Raw genomic sequence first — 18,606 nt, forward strand, 5'->3', positions numbered from 1 at the left:
AGTCATTACAAAGGAAAACATAGTAAGTTTACAGCAGAGAATCCTAGCAGACGCCACCTCAGGTAGTGGCTAAGGTTAATAACACCAGAAATACATTACCGCATCAGGTGTCAAGATACACTGTCACAGATCGGAGGACGCTATGATGACATGACAACTAAATGCGAGGCAGGATCCTGGATTGGATCCTGAAACAGTGAAAGGACATTAGTGAAAAGACTAGAAAATCCCTACTTTCAAAACTCTCTACTTTAGTTAATAGCATTATATCAAGGCTAATTTCTTAACTTGACAAATGTTCTACAGCTATGTAAGATGTTAATATAAAGGGAAGGTGAGCGAAGAGTATAGAGAAACCGCTGTTTTTGCAACTCTTCAGGAGGTCTAAAATTATCTCAAAACAAAAAAAAAACTGTTAAAAAACATACACACACACATATATGTGTGTGTGTGTATAATGTGTGATTTATAGATAAAAAAAATCAAGACCTCAGGGAAATTGGTATCTTGGGCACTCAGTTAAAAAATAGTGTTCTCTCCTGTATTAGTCATTGTCTCACTGGTTTATGTTAACTTAGCTTTAAGGTTCTCCCCCTTCTAAATATTTAGTTTCAAGTACAACTTTTAAATTTTCATAGAAAAGCCTTTTGTAACATTCCTATATTAGGCCAAAAATAAAAATCCTAGAATAAAATTGTCACTATATTATCTCATAAAATCACTCATACCAACCTAAGGCCCGGCCAGTATTTTTACTTTACTTTTTCTCGTCATATAATATGTTTGTATTGGGTTTTTTTTAATAAGGAGAGGAGATGGCTGGTGGATTTATTTTCTTGTTAATAGGCCTGGCAGTCAAGAAAAAAAATCACTTGGATATCTTATTAAGAAACAGCAGTTTTTCCAATAACAGATACTGCATACTGGAACTCACTTCAGATGAAAAAAGTAAGTTATCTACCTAAGTCTCTTCTACATGATAGGATAGAGCTACCCAAGCAAATCCAGCTAAGACCCTTTCAATATCCCTTCCTTAAATCTGGCTCTAAAATGACTGTTATTAGTGATGGTAAACATCTTTTTTATAAAATAGGCAATACTGTCTATGCAATTTATTCTAGGGAAACAAAGATAAACATCAAATCTACCTTTAAAAGAAGAACACAATTTCCCACTCTAGCTATGGCTGATTCATTCCCTGAGCATGAATCCTCTTTTACCCTCATTGTTTCTTACTGTAAACTGAGCAGATACACTGAGCTGGAATCTCCTCATAGGGATCCTGATGGTGAAGCTAATATTTTAGATGGAGAACAGCATTCCCAAATGGTTGTATTTATTACTTTTGCAGTTATTATTTCTACGTGCTGTGGCATTTAATTTTTAATCTGTGTTCATCACACTGCTCCATATGCAAGCAGCTGTAGTAAAAAGATAATTAAGGGGGAAGAAAGGAAATTTTAAAGTGGATCTTCATCCAAATACGATTAAGACAGCAAAAAAGGAAATAGCCCCATTTTCATTCCTATACCCATGCCATTTCCAAATTAACCTTCCAATAGTAACATGAAAAATAGAAGTGGTAAAACTCTAACCTAATGATCTATACAAAAAAGGAGACAATCTACCTCAGGAACTCACTACACAGTGCAATATATTCAAGTGGTGAAAAGATATAAATTCATCCAGAACTGCCACACTATCTGGCTGTCAGTATAGTCTCTTGAGTAATTATATTAAACATATTACTACAAAATGTACCAAGAAGTAGAGAATAACACTATATTTGTGAACTACAAGTAACAAAACAAAACAGAGGTCCAAGAAGGCTAAAGTCCAAGCTATAATTTACACACAAAGTGTACGGTGAAAGCAGTCACAATGTACAAAAATGTGACAAGTAATCCAGATGTTTAAAAAAACAGAGCCTGTTTGTCTCAGACAACATCCAGTCTTATCCGGTAGGTTTCTGATAAGCCTGTTACATAAGGTGGATTTCCCTCCTGCTGATAAGAAGCAGCTTGCAGATACCCATAAATTTCTTAAGGGGTGAGTCTACTTGGCAATACTGATAACTCCATAGCTTCCTATTACATTCATTGGTCTGAAAACTGAAAACAACTCATAACCCAACCGTTCTTCCAAGTCCTTTACCAGTTTTTCAAGTTTTATATCAAAGGAAAGTTGGAATGTATTGCTTCTTCTCCTCAACAGGCATTTCAAAAAGAGGGTAATTAACCAAAATCAAGAGTTCTTTGGTCAAGTTAGTAACAGGCTTCCCCTTTGTTCTAAATCCCTTCATAATCCTTTTTTTTCCAATTTTTCCAGTATGGCCTGGATTTTACAAACAGCCTCTTTCCTGGCCTGCCGGACAGAGTCCTGGCCCCCAGTTTCAACTGAATCCAGTTCCAAAAGTTCCTTGGTTAGCATTTCTTCCAAAAGCCAGTATGCTTTGTCTGTCTTTTTTCCTACGAACTCTTCTACTTCTTGCTCAAGATACTGGACCTTCTCCAGCACATGTATGATTTTTTTAATACTTGGGGGAGCCCCTTCATCTGAAGATAAACACTCTTCAGGAAGATTATGACTCTGACCTTGATTGCTGGGATGCTCGCTGGTGGCATTACCATACAGCTGAGGCTCAGCAGTATATTGGACTTGGGAATCCAAGAGCTCTGAATTATCATTGTTCACTGCTCCCGAGGACTCGTACTGATGGACATGGACACTGCAAGGAAAGTTGTGCCGGTTCATGCCTTGATCTGATTGGCTATAGGGGTATGAGGAATCCTTGGAGTAGGAGAGCAAAGAGGGGAAAAAAGCTGTTTTAATGGGGATCCATCAACATCAGATTTGTTAGCCCACATCTTTCACCTGACCAGGAAGGTACATGAAAAGACTCCCCACCCATACAAGTGGACGGCCCTCCTTAATCATTTGAGAAGAATACAGCCCTAAAAAGATAAAAGGCAGAGAACTCCTGAGTATAAAGGCTGGAATCTACCCTGAGACAGGTCATCATCGTGAACACCTCATAATCTATCCTTACCACCTCACAATCTGTCCAGTGACTTAATAAATAGGAATTAGATAGTTTTTTCCCCTAAAGAGATAAAACCTGAAGACAAATCTTAAAAAGGAACCTGGCCACAAGCAAATGATGTTCAAGTGTGTGGTTTCATAAAACCATGCAATTTCACATTGGTTTTGTCTTCTGTCAGGAGACTGAGGTAATAAAATCTAATCTTTGATTTTGTCTAACATACCAATGGTATTACAACGAATTTAGTAAATGAGCATTCTCCTGTCGTTTAAAACAAGGAATGAACCTAAAACTGCTCTAAAAAATAAAGTCTATTTTAAATAAAAAGTAAACTGGGCTAGGTAAAGCTACAGGTAGTAGCCACCAACATTTTGAAGTTAGTCCCCATTTAACACAGACCAATGCAGAAAAAGTTCCACGCTGTGCTCTCTTAATTACCCAGACATTAAGAGGACAACGTCTAGAAGCCTCCTACCTTGGGCTGTGGGGCTGGGGGGGAAGGAGGTGGCCGAGGAGAGCCACTGCTCGGCCATGATGAAGCGCTCTCACTCATGTAGAGACTCCCAGGTGGTGCTGAGGGGGCAGCTGAAGGCCAGGGGTAACGGGCTCCCATGCCATAAGCACCCGGAGGAGCCCAGGAGTCCCCCTGGGATCGTACAGTTGGTCCTGGTTGTGGAACACTACGATTACCATCCCCATAAGGATAATGGGGCACGCTCATTCCAGGGTTCTAGATTGAGAGGAAGGAAATACACTGGTCATTGCTAAAAAACACTTAAAGAAGTAATGAAAATATTCTAGTGTAAACAGATTCAGAGATGCTTCCTCTTGGGTTAACAGGGTATATTTTAGCTGCTATGGGACTAAACTGTAGTATTTCTAATGAGTTGCAAATATTTTCTCCAAACCTAAAAAAGCTTGGTTCCAAAGATATCAGGGGCAGATTTGGTGACCATCAAACTCAGAAAAATAGGGCCTAAACTTCAGTGGCTGAAGCACAGCATAAGTCTGTCCCACAGATACTATAAATAAATGGACCCATATGCTATAAGGAAGCACAAATAAAGACATACTAGAACTCTCCTTGAAGTGAACAGAGAAATAAACATGGGATCATTCATAGAATATTAAAAAATATAAACCTAACCTTTTGGGCTTCCCTGGTGGCACAGTGGTTAAGAATCCGCCTGCCAATGCAGGGGACACGGGTTCGAGCCCTGGTCCAGGAAGATCCCGCATGCCGCGGAGCAACTAAGCCCCTGCACCACAACTGCTGAGCCTGTGCTCTAGAGCCCGCGAGCCACAACTACTGAGCCCGTGTGCCACATCTACTGAAGCCCACGCGCCTAGAGCCCGTGCTCCGCAACAAGAGAAGCCACCGCAATGAGAAGCCCACGCACCGCAACGAAGAGTAGCCCCCGCTCTCAGCAACTAGAGAAAAGCCCACACACAGCAACAAAAACCCAACGCAGCCATAAATAAATATATTTATTTTTTAAAAACCCCAAAAAACCTAACCTCTTGAAGTGAACAGAAAAAAAAACCTGGTACCATTCATTAATATGAAAAAATAAAAACACAACAGATGAATGCTCACCTGTGAAGCAGGATATCCTGGAACCTGCCCCCTAAGAGGGGCTGCTTCAGTCTGGCAGTCCTGCTGGGGATACATCCAACGAGAGACTGGGGTTGGGCTGTTGCCAGGTGAACGGTAAGTGCTTGGAACCTCTGTGGAGTAATTGGTCTGAGCATACCCGGATGTGTAATAAGCCCCTGGGTATGGGGCAGTATTTGTCCCAGGGCCAGTGGGGTATGGTGGGCCATATGCTCCATTTGTATAAGAATTCAAACTCTATAAAAAAGCAAAGTTGGGAGGAAAAAAACATGAATGAGTAGATGAGCTGAAATGCCCTCACTTCGAAAACTTTGAGAAGAAAGGAGATCAGTAACTAATGAAAATATGAACTACCTAAGCAACCGTTGAGGTATTCTTTCATATATTATAATCATATACATATATTAAACTCAGATTATCACCTTAGAGTCTTTGTCATAACAATGGGTATATTGTGATGAAGGATGAAGTGATGGCCTTTAGTGCTTCTCAGCCATTTCCATAAGTGCACCTAACAATTGCACCTAACGGCAGGGAACTTGTCCCCACAAACTGAAGAGGGTGTTCCGGGAAACCTGGGAGAATGGCGAGAGAAAGAAGAAAGTAACCATAATACAACAGAAAGAAAAAAAGACCACAGAGAAAGACCTAGCCCTGCCATTGGCTTTGTGTTTACCCTCTCTGAGCTTTAGTTTCTCCAGCAGGAAAATGGAAATCATAAACATATCTTGCAGGGTTATTGTAAAAATTAATGAGATGACATATATAAAATGCTTATATATATATATAAGTGTATAGTGTCTGGCACGTAGTATGCTCAATGATTTGCAATTTTTATAATACAAACTGTCGTTAGTATTAATGTGGCAAGGTCAGGAAACGAACCCAGATCTGACTCCAAGCCCATGTGCTTTGTATTGATACTATCCTACTCTGCTTCCCCAAATGATGACAGCAGACAGATTCCTCATATACTGCTTACTGCAGTTCTACGCCACCTATCCAGACTATCACTGACACCCAGAACCCTCAGTTTAGTAATCCAAACAAGATTAAAGCTAAACTCTAAACGATTACCTTAGCATTTTCTATTCATTTCTACTTTACCTTGTTAAAATGGTAAAAACAGAATCAAGTTTTCCTGGACTCATCCTTCTAAAACTAGACAATCTTTCCCATTTTAGGTAGAAGAATAAGAATCTTGTGATATTAACTAGACTTATCATGGTGATCATTTCACAGTGTATACAAATATCGAATCATTATGCTGTACATCTGAAACTAACATTATATGTCAATTATACCTCAATTAAAAAAAAAAGAATCCTGATATCTTCTACAGTTGTTAATGACTGAAGAAAATGAAATTTAAATTTGATGCCAAATCTACCACAACAAAAAGAGGGATAGATTGAAGTGGGAAGGAGGGCATAATTCTGTGGAAAATAAATTCTTAGCCACAGTTTTATGGCAAGAGGATAAAAGACAGGCTACTATCACCACACGGCCAAAGAATTCCGTTGCAGGGACAGGGGTGAGGGAAAATCCAGCCAGGCATTCCTTAAGCAGCCACTGTGAGGCTAATCAAGTCTTCTGCCTACAGGCTGCTGTGCCTAACCAAACAATCCCTTATGTAACATATACAGCTGAAGACTTAAGATTAAAAAAAAATCATGCGACTTTTTGTACTGTTATTCAAATTCTAGAAATCCTTCCTAAGGAAATTATTCAACTAGAGAAAAAATTATAGGCATGAATTTGTTCATCACAGCATGATTCACCATCACGCAGAATTATAAACAACCTAACCGTCCTGTACTGATGGAATGATTAAGTAGACTACGGGTTATTCATTGAGGAAATTTTATTCTGTCTTAAAAGCTCACTGTTAGGGACTTCCCTGGTGGCGCAGTGGTTAAGAATCCGCCTGCCAATGCAGGGGACACGGGTTTGAGCCCTGGTCCAGGAAGATCCCACATGCCGTGGAGCAACTAAGCGCATGCGCCACAACTACAGAGCCTGCCCTCTAGACCCCGCGAGCCATAACTACTGAGCCATCGTGCCACAACTACTGAAGCCCACGTGCCTAGAGCCTGTGCTCCGCAACAAGAGAAGCCCACGCATCTTAACAAAGAGTAGCCCGCACTCACCACAACTAGAGAAAGCCCGCACACAGCAACGAAGACCCAACGCAGCCAAAAAAATAAATAATAAAATGAATTAATTAATTTTAAAAAACTCACTGTTAGAACTGACCAGACATCTAATGATATCAAAGAATTATTTGGGGGTTTTTTCCTTTAAGTTTTAATAATGGCATTGCGGTAATATCTTTAAAACTTCCTTATATCTTAAAGATACATGCTTAAGTATTTACAAAAGACATAACATAATGTCTGGAATTTGCTTCAAAATACTCTAAGGATATATAAATGAAACATGATGGCCATGTATTGATACCTGTTGAAGCTGAGTAATGGGTACATGGGAGATTATTGCACTATTCTCGTTACTTTGGATTATGTTTGAAAATTTCCTTACTATTAAAAAAAAGTTTCTGTTATTTCACCCTATAACATGTAAAGTACATACGATAAATGAAAAGTCATATTAAAAGGCATATGTAAAATGAGTTGTCATATTAAAAGACAAACGTAAAGCTGTGTAAATATGATAGGGGAAAGGCTGAAAACAAATTTACCAAAATATGGATATATTAGGATGACAGAATTAGTGTTTTTTCTCCCTTTTATCTCCCAAATGTTTAGTAATAAAGTTGTATTTTATATTAAAAAAAATATGCTATTAAAAATGTCATGACGGGTTGGGCTTCCTTGGTGGCGCAGTGGTCGGGAGTCCGCCTGCCAATGCAGGAGACACAGGTTCGTGCCCCGGTCTGGGAAGATCCCACATGCCGCGGAGTGGCTGGGCCCGTGAGCCATGGCCGCTGAGCCTGCGCGTCCGGAGCCTGTGCTCCGCAATGGGAGAGGCCACAACAGTGAGAGGCCCGTGTACCGCAAAAAAAAAAAAAAAAAAAATGTCATGACGGGTTCGATCCCTGGTCGGGGAAGTAAGATCCAGCATGCAGTGAGGTGCAGCCAAAAAAAAAAAAAAAAAGTCATGAAATCCCAAGTATGTCTAGAAACTGGTGGGCTGCTTGGACCATAGCTACTTCATCTATGTCCAAGTAGACTACTTTCATGAAGGGAAACTTGTATCTAAGGATAGCAAGCTGTGATTTGAAACTTGTCAGCTGACATGGCAACAGAAAATCTGAAACTGAGCAACTGCAAGAAGAATTAAACAAAATCTTTGATAGTCATTGAATTTCTGTAGAAGTCTCATTCTGGATTCCAGAAGAAATCAAGAGACTGGAGTTCTTAAAACTCAAAAATTATCCCAAGTGCTGCTCTTGTTCTAGGGGTAAATGTAAATATGACTTAGCATTTAAAAGTCAAAATCATGTCACATCATATGATGTCTCATTGCAAAAGCTAAAGATTATCCAGGAGGTAACACTTCTTCCAAAAGTTGGTTTTACAATTGACAGACTGTTTATAGATGTAGAATCCAAAGAGGAGAAAACTGATCAGGTCTCTCACTCAGAAAGTGATACACTTGTTCAACGGTTCCCTTTCCATTTGATACATGAATATCAAACAGCAAACAGACCCAATCCAAGTGGGAAAAAAACCTTTTTTTCCATTAGCAACACCACAATTCTTCCTGCTGTGCTTATCTTGAAAAACATGGAAGGCTTCACCACAAAAGTACTCCAAGACTTCATAATTATCAGCAGTCGACATCAACTTGAGTTTCTACTAATACTCGTTTCTGGAATTGCCAAATCTACTATCATCCACTGGTTACTTCCTCATGCAGTATCTCTCCTTATAGAACTATTCCAATTTTTGTCTCATAGGAGCTCCAAACCACAGTACTTAATAAGCTGTATTTTACAACCCAGGTCCCCTTTAAGTTAAATGAAAAGGTGTTAATAGGTTCTGATGAAAGTCCTTCTGTATCATGATTTCTCAATTCAGAACATTATAAGAGGACTTCAGTTTTGTTTCTTAGAGCATTTCTATTCCCAGGCACTCAGTGTTCTGTGGTGTGATCTCCCAGAACCCAAGAGAATTAGCTTCTTTATCAGAAAATCAATGTGAAAACATCCGTCTTTCATCCTTTAGATACGTGGAAAAGAAGCTTTAGAAAAACAAGTTGCATTCATGACCAATGAGAGGATTTTAAACAAAAACACCCCACCACAATCATTACTAGAGAAGCTGTGTATTTATCATGCTTTTCCCAAGTACCCACTGGGTCAATGGATCAGAGCTACAACATGCATGTTTACAAACGATCAGCGTCGGAAGAACATATGTTAGCCTTGCAGTTGCTACAGACGTTGACTAAGGATGAGCTTATGATCATAGTTCAGAACTGTTCAAAGTTTTTAAGTCTTCTGAAGAGTAGCCTGGCAGCATAGCAAAGAAAATAAAGGAGTTCTTGGCCCAGCTTCAAAGCCCTGATACAGAGGCCAAAGAGAAAGAAAATACTACTGGGGCTTCAGAAGACAGTCCTTGATGCAAATGAAAGCGTTAAAAGCAAATAAGAAGCAATCTTAGTTTGAAGAACTCAGAAAATACCTCATGAATTTCATCAACAGTCTGGTGAGCCCAAATCTCTTGTCCTGAGCTGGTTTACTTCATACTGCCTAAACCTGCTCCACAGACCGTCCGACATGCTCCTCAACAATCCTTACTATTAGCTGAAAATGAGGAAAGCTGTATTTCAAAGACTGTCCCCTGTTCCTGCGTAGCACATAGACTGCACCTGAACACAACAGGCTAATCAGCTTTGGGGACTGCTCAGGGGCCCTCCCAACATTCATCAATTCTGAAGAAACGGATATAAATTCCACATTACCGGGGGAAAGTGCATGAAATTACACACTCCCGGTTTATAAGAGAAGACTGATCATGTGGCAAAGCTAACATGAGGCGGCAGATAGAAGGCAAAGGATGAAACCATTCGATTTTTAAAAAAGGAAACCAGTCATATCTACATACCACTACAGGAGTCCATTTTGGTCAGAAGATAAATGTATAATCCCCATGTGATGCTTCACCAGAAAATACACGTGTGCTAATCCCATACAAGCATATGTCTAGATACCTTTGGGTTTAGAATCCAACAATTTTTTTTTTTTTTTTTTTTTTGCGGTACGCGGGCCTCTCACTATTGTGGCCTCTCCCATTGCGGAGCACAGGCTCCGGACGCGCAGGCTCAGCGGCCATGGCTCACGGGCCCAGCCACTCCGCGGCATGTGGGATCTTCCCGGACCGGGGCACGAACCCGTGTCCCCTGCATCGGCAGGCAGACTCTCAACCACTGCGCCACCAGGGAAGCCCAGAATCCAACAATTTTTGTATCTAAAAGCTCTCTCAGATTATTGCTGTTGCTTTCAAAAAGTCATCACTAAATTAAAAGTGAATCTTTCTTGAATATATGTAATATACACACGTAATAAATGCCTTTATCTAAGGGGGAGAAATGTCATCTCCAAAAATAATCTTTTTTAAAAAAAATATGTTGACTCCCTTTTTTTTTTGGCTGTGTTGGGTCTTCGTTGCTGCGTGTGGGCTTTTCTCTAGTTGAGGCAAGCAGGGGCTACTCTTCGTTGTAGGGCGCGGGCTTCTCATTGCAGTGGCTTCTATTGTTGCGGAGCAGGGCTCTAGGAGCGTGGGCTTCAGTAGTTGTGGCGCGTGGGCTCAGTAGTTGTGGCTCAGGGGCTCTAGAGCGCAGGCTCAGTAGTTGTGGCGCATGGGCTTAGTTGCTCTGCAGCATGTGGGATCTTCCCAGACCAGGGCTCGAACCCGTGTCCCTGCATTGGCAGACGGATTCTTAACCACTGCGCCACCAGGGAAGTCCCCAAAAATAATCTTTATCAATAGGAACAACTGATGAAATCAGACAAATTAACATTGCTGAGAAAAACTGTGACTCATGACTTTGGGTTCTGTCTTCCTCTTACATTAACTGTAAAAGTAATGCCTGCTACTCTCCAAATTGATCTATATGCAATCTCAATGAAAATCCCAGCTGCCTTTTGTGCTGAAATTGAAAAGTTCATTTCCTCATTGGCAACCACTGTGAAAAGTAATTTGGCTATATTAAATAAAGATGTACGTATCCAAACCCACCAATTCCATACACGAGGGAAATGCTCATCTCATATGTTGTACAATAGAAAAGAGAAAAACAATGTTGAGTTAAAGAAAAGCAAGTTGCAGGAGAATGCTAGTATGAAACCACTCATATCGTTTAAAATCATGTTAAATAATACTATAAAAATGCATATACAAGTAGTAAAAGCATAAAAACACATATGAGACAATTAATATAACTTTAAGAAATGGAAAGAAGTATTATATGGGGCTTCAACTGTATTTTACTTCTTTTTAAAAATCTGAAACTTAAAAACTGACAAAGCTAGGAGCTAGATAAAAAAAGATGTACATATTTTCTGTACTCTTTCAGAATGCTTGAAATATTTTAAATTTAATATTTGTCATAAGAAGTCAACATTTTTAACAACAAAAGCAAAGGCAACAAAACAAAAGCAAAATTAAAAAGTGGGATTACATCAAACTAAAAATTTTCTACACAGCAAAGGAAACCATCAACAAAAGGAAAGCCAGGGCTTCCCTGGTGGCGCAATGGTTAAGAATCCACCTGCCAATGCAGGGGACACGGGTTCGAGCCCTGGTCCGGGAAGATCCCACATGCCACAGAGCAACTAAGCCCGTGCGCCACAACTACCGAGCCTGTGCTCTAGAGCCCGTGAGCCACAACTACTGAGCCCACGCGCCTAGAGAAGCCACCGCAATGAGAAGCCTGCACACTGCAATGAAGAGTAGCCCACACACTGCAACGAAGAGTAGCCCACACACTGCAACGAAGAGTAGCCCTCGCTCACCGCAAGTAGAGAAAGTCCGCAGCCAGCAACGAAGACCCAACGCAGCCAAAAAAAAATTTATTAAATAATTTAAAAAATAAAGAAAGAAAGGCAACCTACTGAATGGAAGAAAATACCTGCAAATCATATATCTGATAAAGTAAGGAGTTAATATATAAAGAACTCATACAACTCAATAGCAAAAACTCAAACAATCTGATTTAAAAAATGGGCAGTGGATCTGAATAGACATTTTTCCAAAGACATACAAGATGGCCAACGGGTACATGAAAAGGTGCTCAACATCACTAATCATCAGGAAATGCAAATCAAAACCACAATGACATACGACCTCACACCGGTTAGAATGGCTATTCTCAAAAAGACAAGAAATAAGTATTGGATGAGAATGTTGAGAAAAGGAAACCCTTGTGTACTGTTGATGGGAATGGAAACTGGTACAGCTACTGTGATAAACAGTATGGAGGTGCCTCAAAAAATTAAAAACAGAATTATCATATGATCCAGCAATTCCACTTCTGGGAATATATTCACGGGAAACAAAAACACTAACTCGAAAAGATATCTGCACCCCATGTTCACTGCGGCACTATTTTACAACAGCCAAGACATGGAAACACCCTAAGTGTCCATCGCTGGATGAATGGATGAAGATAATGTGATATATATACACACAATGGAGTATTATTCAACCATAAAAGAGAAGGAAATCTTGCCATTGGGACAACATGGATGGACCTTGAGGGCATTATGCTAAATGAAATGTCAGACACAGACAAATACCATAAGATCTCATTTATATGTGGAATCTAAAAAAAACAAAAAAAGCCAACTCATAGATACAGAAAACAGACTGGTGGTTGCCAGAGGTGGAGCAGTGGGCTGGGGTGCAGGAACGGGTAAAGAGGGTCAAAAGGTACAAATTTCCAGCTATAAAATAAGTAAATCATAGGATGTAATGTACAGCTTGGTAAATATAGTTAACATATTGTACTGTAATATTTGAAAATTACTAAGAGAGTATATCTTAAAAGTTTTCATCACAAGAAAACAAAACTTTGTAACTGTATGGTGACAGATGTTAACTAGACTTCTGTGGCGATCATTCTGGAAAGTATACAAATATTGAACCTTTACACTGTACACGTGAAACTAATATAATGTTATATGTCAATTATAGCTCCATAAAAGGTCAAATTTTTAGAAATAAGTACATTTTGCGTTTGTTGTTTCCAGGTCCTGAGAAATAATCTATCATGCATCAAGCTACCTTTGCTATAGGTAGTATCTGCCTAGATATTTCCTTATCTCTGAGCTAAAAACATTAAATTGATTAAGATAGAGTGCATTATATAACAAAAGCCCACACACCTTCACTATGAAATCTCCACAGGTTCTGAAAATAAATCGATTCATTAAGAAAAAATTCAGAAAGTCTGTCAATTTTAGACCCTACCTGGCCTTGCATTTCCGGTCTTACAGGATAAGTACTTGGGTAAGGAGCCCGAGGTCGGGCAGGAGAATTCCAATAGTTGGAATTGTAGCTAGGATATGGTGGCTGCTCCTAAGGACAAAAAGGAAAACAGATTCACTTTTACTAACATCCTTACATCATTCTGAAAAGTTGATAGAGGCAGGTATAAGTATCGAAAAAAAATAGGCAATAGACAAAAAGCAATGGAACCCCACTCTAAAATCACTCATTATTAAAATTGATGCAGATACATGGTCAATCACTTGCCCTAGAACAAAGCAAATATTAACTATTCTTGTGCATTATGACAATTATAACAAATGATATGTCTACTATGTCAAGTTAATTAGCAAAACCAGAGACATTCAATTCCTTTATCCCTCTCCAATCCCTAAGCCATCACTAACTAATTTAATTAGTGCAGCACAATTGTAGTTCTTTGCCATTGTTAAGAAGAGTAGTATAATACTTACCTATCTCAACAACTTTGAAACTTGAAGTAATATTTTAATACTAAACTTTACTTAAAATGCATACACCTTCAATACTCAACTTCTTTGCCTGGCCACACCCTAGTTTTTTCATATTCCTGTACTTTCTGCTATGGCTAAGGTTTCTGCTGGCAGCCCACAACTAATTCGGGATCAGGAATTACGTAGAATAATGACCACTCCAAGGAGAAAATCTAGCTATGGCATTAATCTCTACAGCTTTCATTTCACCTCAAAAAGTTAGTGTCATCATTTTCAATAAGCCAATACACTCTGATAAGAAACTAGATCAACTCAAAACTTTTCAGGCTGTTTTAATATATACATTTGTCATCCCATAAGTTGAGTTATTTTGCTCTGAGCTTTATAGTTTAATTTTAAGCTTAAAGAGGATATTCAAATCTTCAAATATCGTTTCACAAAGAAATTCACTGGCAGTTGTAGTCTCTGAGAATTTAATTATCACCATCTGAGCTTAACTGCACTACTTACCAGTTTCATAATACTTTGTTTTCAAAGCATGCAATTATTCCACATGACATTATACAAGCTGGGCAAGTAACATCTCCCTTACATAATGCAGCAACTAGAGCAATATAGAAACTAGCAACTTCAGATCCTAACAACCAAATTTCTCAATCAGGCAAATTCCCCTGACTAATCCCCCTGCTTCCCCCGGTTAAGTGGTATTTGACTAATTAATTGATTTCTCTCTACCAAGAATTTGAATCTTAATTAAAGAGGTGAAAAGACCAGAGTTGAAGCTGACTCACTCCAGCAGTGGTGAACTAACACCTAAATCCCCAGAACTTCCTTGAATTCTGTCCTTTTCTACTGATCCTCCGAAGTACCCCACACATTTTTACTACCTCTCCACCCACCCTATCCTCACTCCTTCCTTACTCAGCTTCTCAACACCTTAAATCCCTTACCACTCTTTCCCTCGGATGTTCTCACGTGCAAAAACCTAACCCAGTTTAAACCCAATTATCCACTGGTTCCACATCTGTACTTCACCTAAATATTGGTGCAGAGAAACACAAGCTCTCTGGTTTCACACAAGCAGACACTCAGCACTGCCTAGCAACTGCACCACACTTCCTCAGTATGTTCATCCCACTCACAGAACAACTATTTCACCTTCTTGTCCCCTCAAATCTCCAGTATCCTCTTATCCTACCCCCTCATTTTTCAACTGATAACTTTATCTCATATTATACTTAATATGAATTGAATTGGAGGAACAGGTATAAATTCACATATTTTTAAAATGTAATTTAAACTTGTATGCAAAACAAACAAATATGGCTAAGTGACAGCATGCCAGTTTTAAACAAAGGATTTAGGAATTAATGCAAATTCTAGGAACCCATTTGCACTCCTGCCCTCCACCATGGGCTAGCATATCCCATATAGGAGCTGTCATTTCAGCCTGAGTCCCAGAACAAGACACATGAACAAACTTGAACCCAACCCAGAACCTGGAGATGAGCCCCTGCAGCGACATCACAGAACAAAACAAGAAATAAATATTCATTGTTGTAAGCCGCAACTCTTGGAGTTGTTTTTTACTACAGGAAAAATCAACTGATGAGATAACTAAACATCAAATTGGTAACATAACCATAGAGAAAAAAGAATTATTTCTAATGACTTTTGAATCATCTTACTTTGACTGTACACACTTAGTGGAATATATTCTAAAGACCAGATGAACTGCAAAGAAACCTAAACTGCATCCATTAGGGAACTGTTAGTCATAACATTGATATTATTATTTGTATTAACAGCTTTATTGAGATATAATTCACTACCATACAATTCGCTCATTTTAAATTGTCGAAGTCAATGATTTTTAGTATATCCATAGAGGTATGTGTGATCATCACCACAACCAATTTTAGAACATTTCAAAACCTGAAAAAGAAACACTGTTCCCTTTAGCTATACCCTCCTATCTGCCATTCCCACAGCACTACACCACCACTAATCTACTCTCTATCTCTATAGATTTGCCTACTCTGGGTATTTCATATAAATGGAATCATATAATATGTGATATCTGGTAACTGGCTTCTTTCACTTAGCATGTTTTTGAGGTTCAGCTATGTTGTAGCATGTATCAGAGCTTCATTCCTTTTTGTAGCCAAAAAATATTCCATTGTATACAAATATCACATTTTGCTTATCCATTCTGGGCATTTGGATTGTTGCCACTTTTTGGCTATTATGAATAATGATGCTATAAACATTCACGAATAACATTTTATGTGGACATATGTTTTCAGTTCTCTTGGCTGTATACCTAGAAGCGGAATTGCTGGGTCATACAGTTAACTCTAACAATTTTAAAAACTGGCATTTGTTTTCCAAAGAAGCTGCACCATTTTACATTCCCTTTTCTGATATCTGATTTGCAAGCATTTTCTTCCTTTTCATTTTCTTGATCGTGTCCCTTGAATTATAAAAGTTCTTAATTTTGACGAAGTCCAATTTGTCTATTTTTTATTCTGTTGGTTGTGCTTTTGGCGTCTTATCTAGGAAACCATTGCCAAATCTAAAGAAATGAAGATTTATCCTATGTTTTCTTCTAAGAGTTTTATAGTTTTAGTTCTTACATTTAGGTCTATGACCTACTTTGAGTTAATTTTTAAAATATTATTTATTTTTTGGCTGCGTCGAGTCTTAGCTGCGGCACGTGAGATTTTCCCTGTGGTACGCCAGCTCCTTGTTGTGGCGCATGGGCTTCTCTCTAGTTGTGGCGCACAGACTCCTCTCTAGTTGTGGGCTCCAGAGTGCATGGGCTCTGTAGTTGTGGCACTCAGGCTCTCTAGTTGTGGCACGCAGGCTCAGCTGCCCCACAGCATGTTGGATCTTAGTTCCCTGACCAGGGATCGAACTGGCGTCCACTGCATTGCAAGATGGATTCTTAACAAGTGGACCACCAGGGAAGTCCCTTGAGTTAATTTTTACATATGGTGTAGGGGTCCAACTTTATTCTTTGTATGTGGCTATCCAGTTGTCATGGTACCATATGTTGTGCCATAGACTTTTCCCTCCATTGAATGGTCTTAGCATCCTTGTCAAAAACCAATTGATGGGCTTCCCTGGTGGTGCAGTGGTTAAGAATCTGCCTGCCAATGCAGGAGACACGGGTTTGAGCCCTGGTCCGGGAAGATCGCACATGCCATGGAGCAACTAAGCCCGTGTGCCACAAGTACTGAGCCTGTGGTCTAGAGTCCGTGAGCCACAACAACTGAAGCCCATATGCCTAGAGCCCGTGCTCCGCAACAAGAGAAACCACCGCAATAAGAAGCCCACACACTGCAATGAACAGTAGCCCCCCACGCACCACAACTAGAGAAAGCCCACGCACAGCAACGAAGACCCAATGCAGCCAAAAATAAATATAAAATAAATTTTTTAAAAATCAGCTGACCATAGACACTCTCAATTCTATTCCATGTAGACATATAGGTTATGTATGCCTTTTAATTTTTTTCTTGCCCGGTTGCCCTTGCTAGAACCTTCAGTATAATACTGAATAGAAGTGGCAAGAGCAGATGTCCTTGTCTTGTTCCTGATCTTAAGGGAAAGCATCCAGTCTTTCATTATTAAATATGAGGTTGGCTGTGGGTGTTTCACAGATGTCTTTTATCAGGTTGAGGAAATTTCCTTGAATTCCTAGAGTGTTTTTATCATGAAAACGTTTTGGATTTTGCCAAATGCTTTTTCCACATCTACTGAGGTAATCATAGGGGTTTTGTTTTTTATTTGAATGATATGGTGTATTACATTAATTGATTTTCAGATATTAAACCAACCGTGCATTCCTGGAATAAATCCTATTAGGTCATGGTACATAATTCTTTTTATACATTGCTGGATTCAGTTCACTAGGCTTTTTTGGGGATTTTTGCACATCCATATTCATAAGAGATATTGGTCTGTATTTTCTTTTCTTGTGATGTCTTTGCCTAGTTTTCCTCTCAGGGTAATAATGGCTTCACAGAATGAGTTTAGAAGTATTCTCTCCTCTTCTGTTTTTTTAGAAGAGTTTGTGAAGAATAGGTGTCAGTTCTTTAAATATTTGATAGATCCATTCAGATTTCCTATTTCTTCTTGAGTTAGTTTTGGTAGTTTGTATCTTTCTAGGAATTGTCCACTTCATCTAAGGTACCTAATTTACTGGCATACAATTAGTCATAATATTCCATTATAATCCTTTTTTATTTCTGTAAGATCAGTAGTAATGTCCCCTCTTTCATTTCTGATTCTAGTAATCTGAGTCTTCTCTCTTTTTTTTCTGGTTCAATCTAGCTAAAGGTTCATCAATTTTGTTGATCTTTTCAAAGAACCAGCCTTTAGTTGAAATGATTTCATCTATGGTTTTTCTATTCTCTATTAACTCATTTCCACTCTTATTTTCATTATTTTCTTCCTCCTGCTTGCTTTAGGTTTGGTTGGCTCATTTTTTTCCAGTGTCTTGAGATGGAAGATTAGGTTCTTGATTTGAGATCATTCTTCTTTCTTAATACTGGCACTTATGACTATAAATTTCCCTCTAAGCACTACTACTCTAGCTGCATCTCGTAAGTTTTGGTATGTTATGTCTTCATTTTCATTCATCTCAAAGTATTTTTTTATTTCCCTTTTGATTTATTCCTCGACTTGCTGGTTTTTTTAGGACTGTTTTATTTAATTTTGACATATTTATGAGTTGCCCAAAGTTTTTCTGGCTATTAACTTCTAATTTCATTACATTATAGTTGGAGAACATACTCTGTATATTTCTATCCTTTTATATTTATTAATATTTGTTTTATGGCTAGTATATGGTTTATCCTGCAGAATGTTCCATGTGCACTTGAGAAGAATGTATATTCTGTTGATGAATGGAGTGTTCTATAGATGTCTGGTAGGTCTAGTTGGTTTACGGTGTTGTTTACATCTTCTATTTCCTTGTTGATCTTATGTCCAGTTGTTCCATCCATTACTGAA

At 38.9% G+C, this 18,606-nt stretch overlaps 1 protein-coding gene and 1 pseudogene across 4 annotated transcripts in view; one reads left to right on the plus strand and one right to left on the minus strand.

The window, feature by feature from the left end:
- The window catches only part of DDHD2 (DDHD domain containing 2), a 66,451-nt gene that overhangs the window by 36,965 nt on the left and 10,880 nt on the right, over positions 1-18,606 (minus strand). For 3 of the 4 annotated variants that reach the window (XM_029226232.1, XM_029226231.1, XM_029226233.1), the window contains exons 2-5: positions 13,097-13,204; positions 4,641-4,895; positions 3,519-3,773; positions 2,595-2,790 (exon numbers count right to left, since the gene is read on the minus strand). In XM_029226232.1, the coding sequence (XP_029082065.1) occupies positions 2,595-2,790; positions 3,519-3,773; positions 4,641-4,895; positions 13,097-13,204 (814 nt within the window). Of the gene's footprint in view, positions 1-2,594; positions 2,791-3,518; positions 3,774-4,640; positions 4,896-5,080; positions 5,848-13,096; positions 13,205-18,606 lie in introns of those variants that run through there. The other variant, XM_029226234.1, reaches the window with a different exon arrangement.
- On the plus strand, positions 5,242-9,355 carry LOC114897660 (annotated as a pseudogene).

This window comes from Monodon monoceros, unplaced genomic scaffold, assembly GCF_005190385.1.
Source record: "Monodon monoceros isolate NGI ecotype Baffin Bay Population unplaced genomic scaffold, NGI_Narwhal_1 Super_Scaffold_17, whole genome shotgun sequence".
Lineage (NCBI taxonomy): Eukaryota > Metazoa > Chordata > Mammalia > Artiodactyla > Monodontidae > Monodon > Monodon monoceros.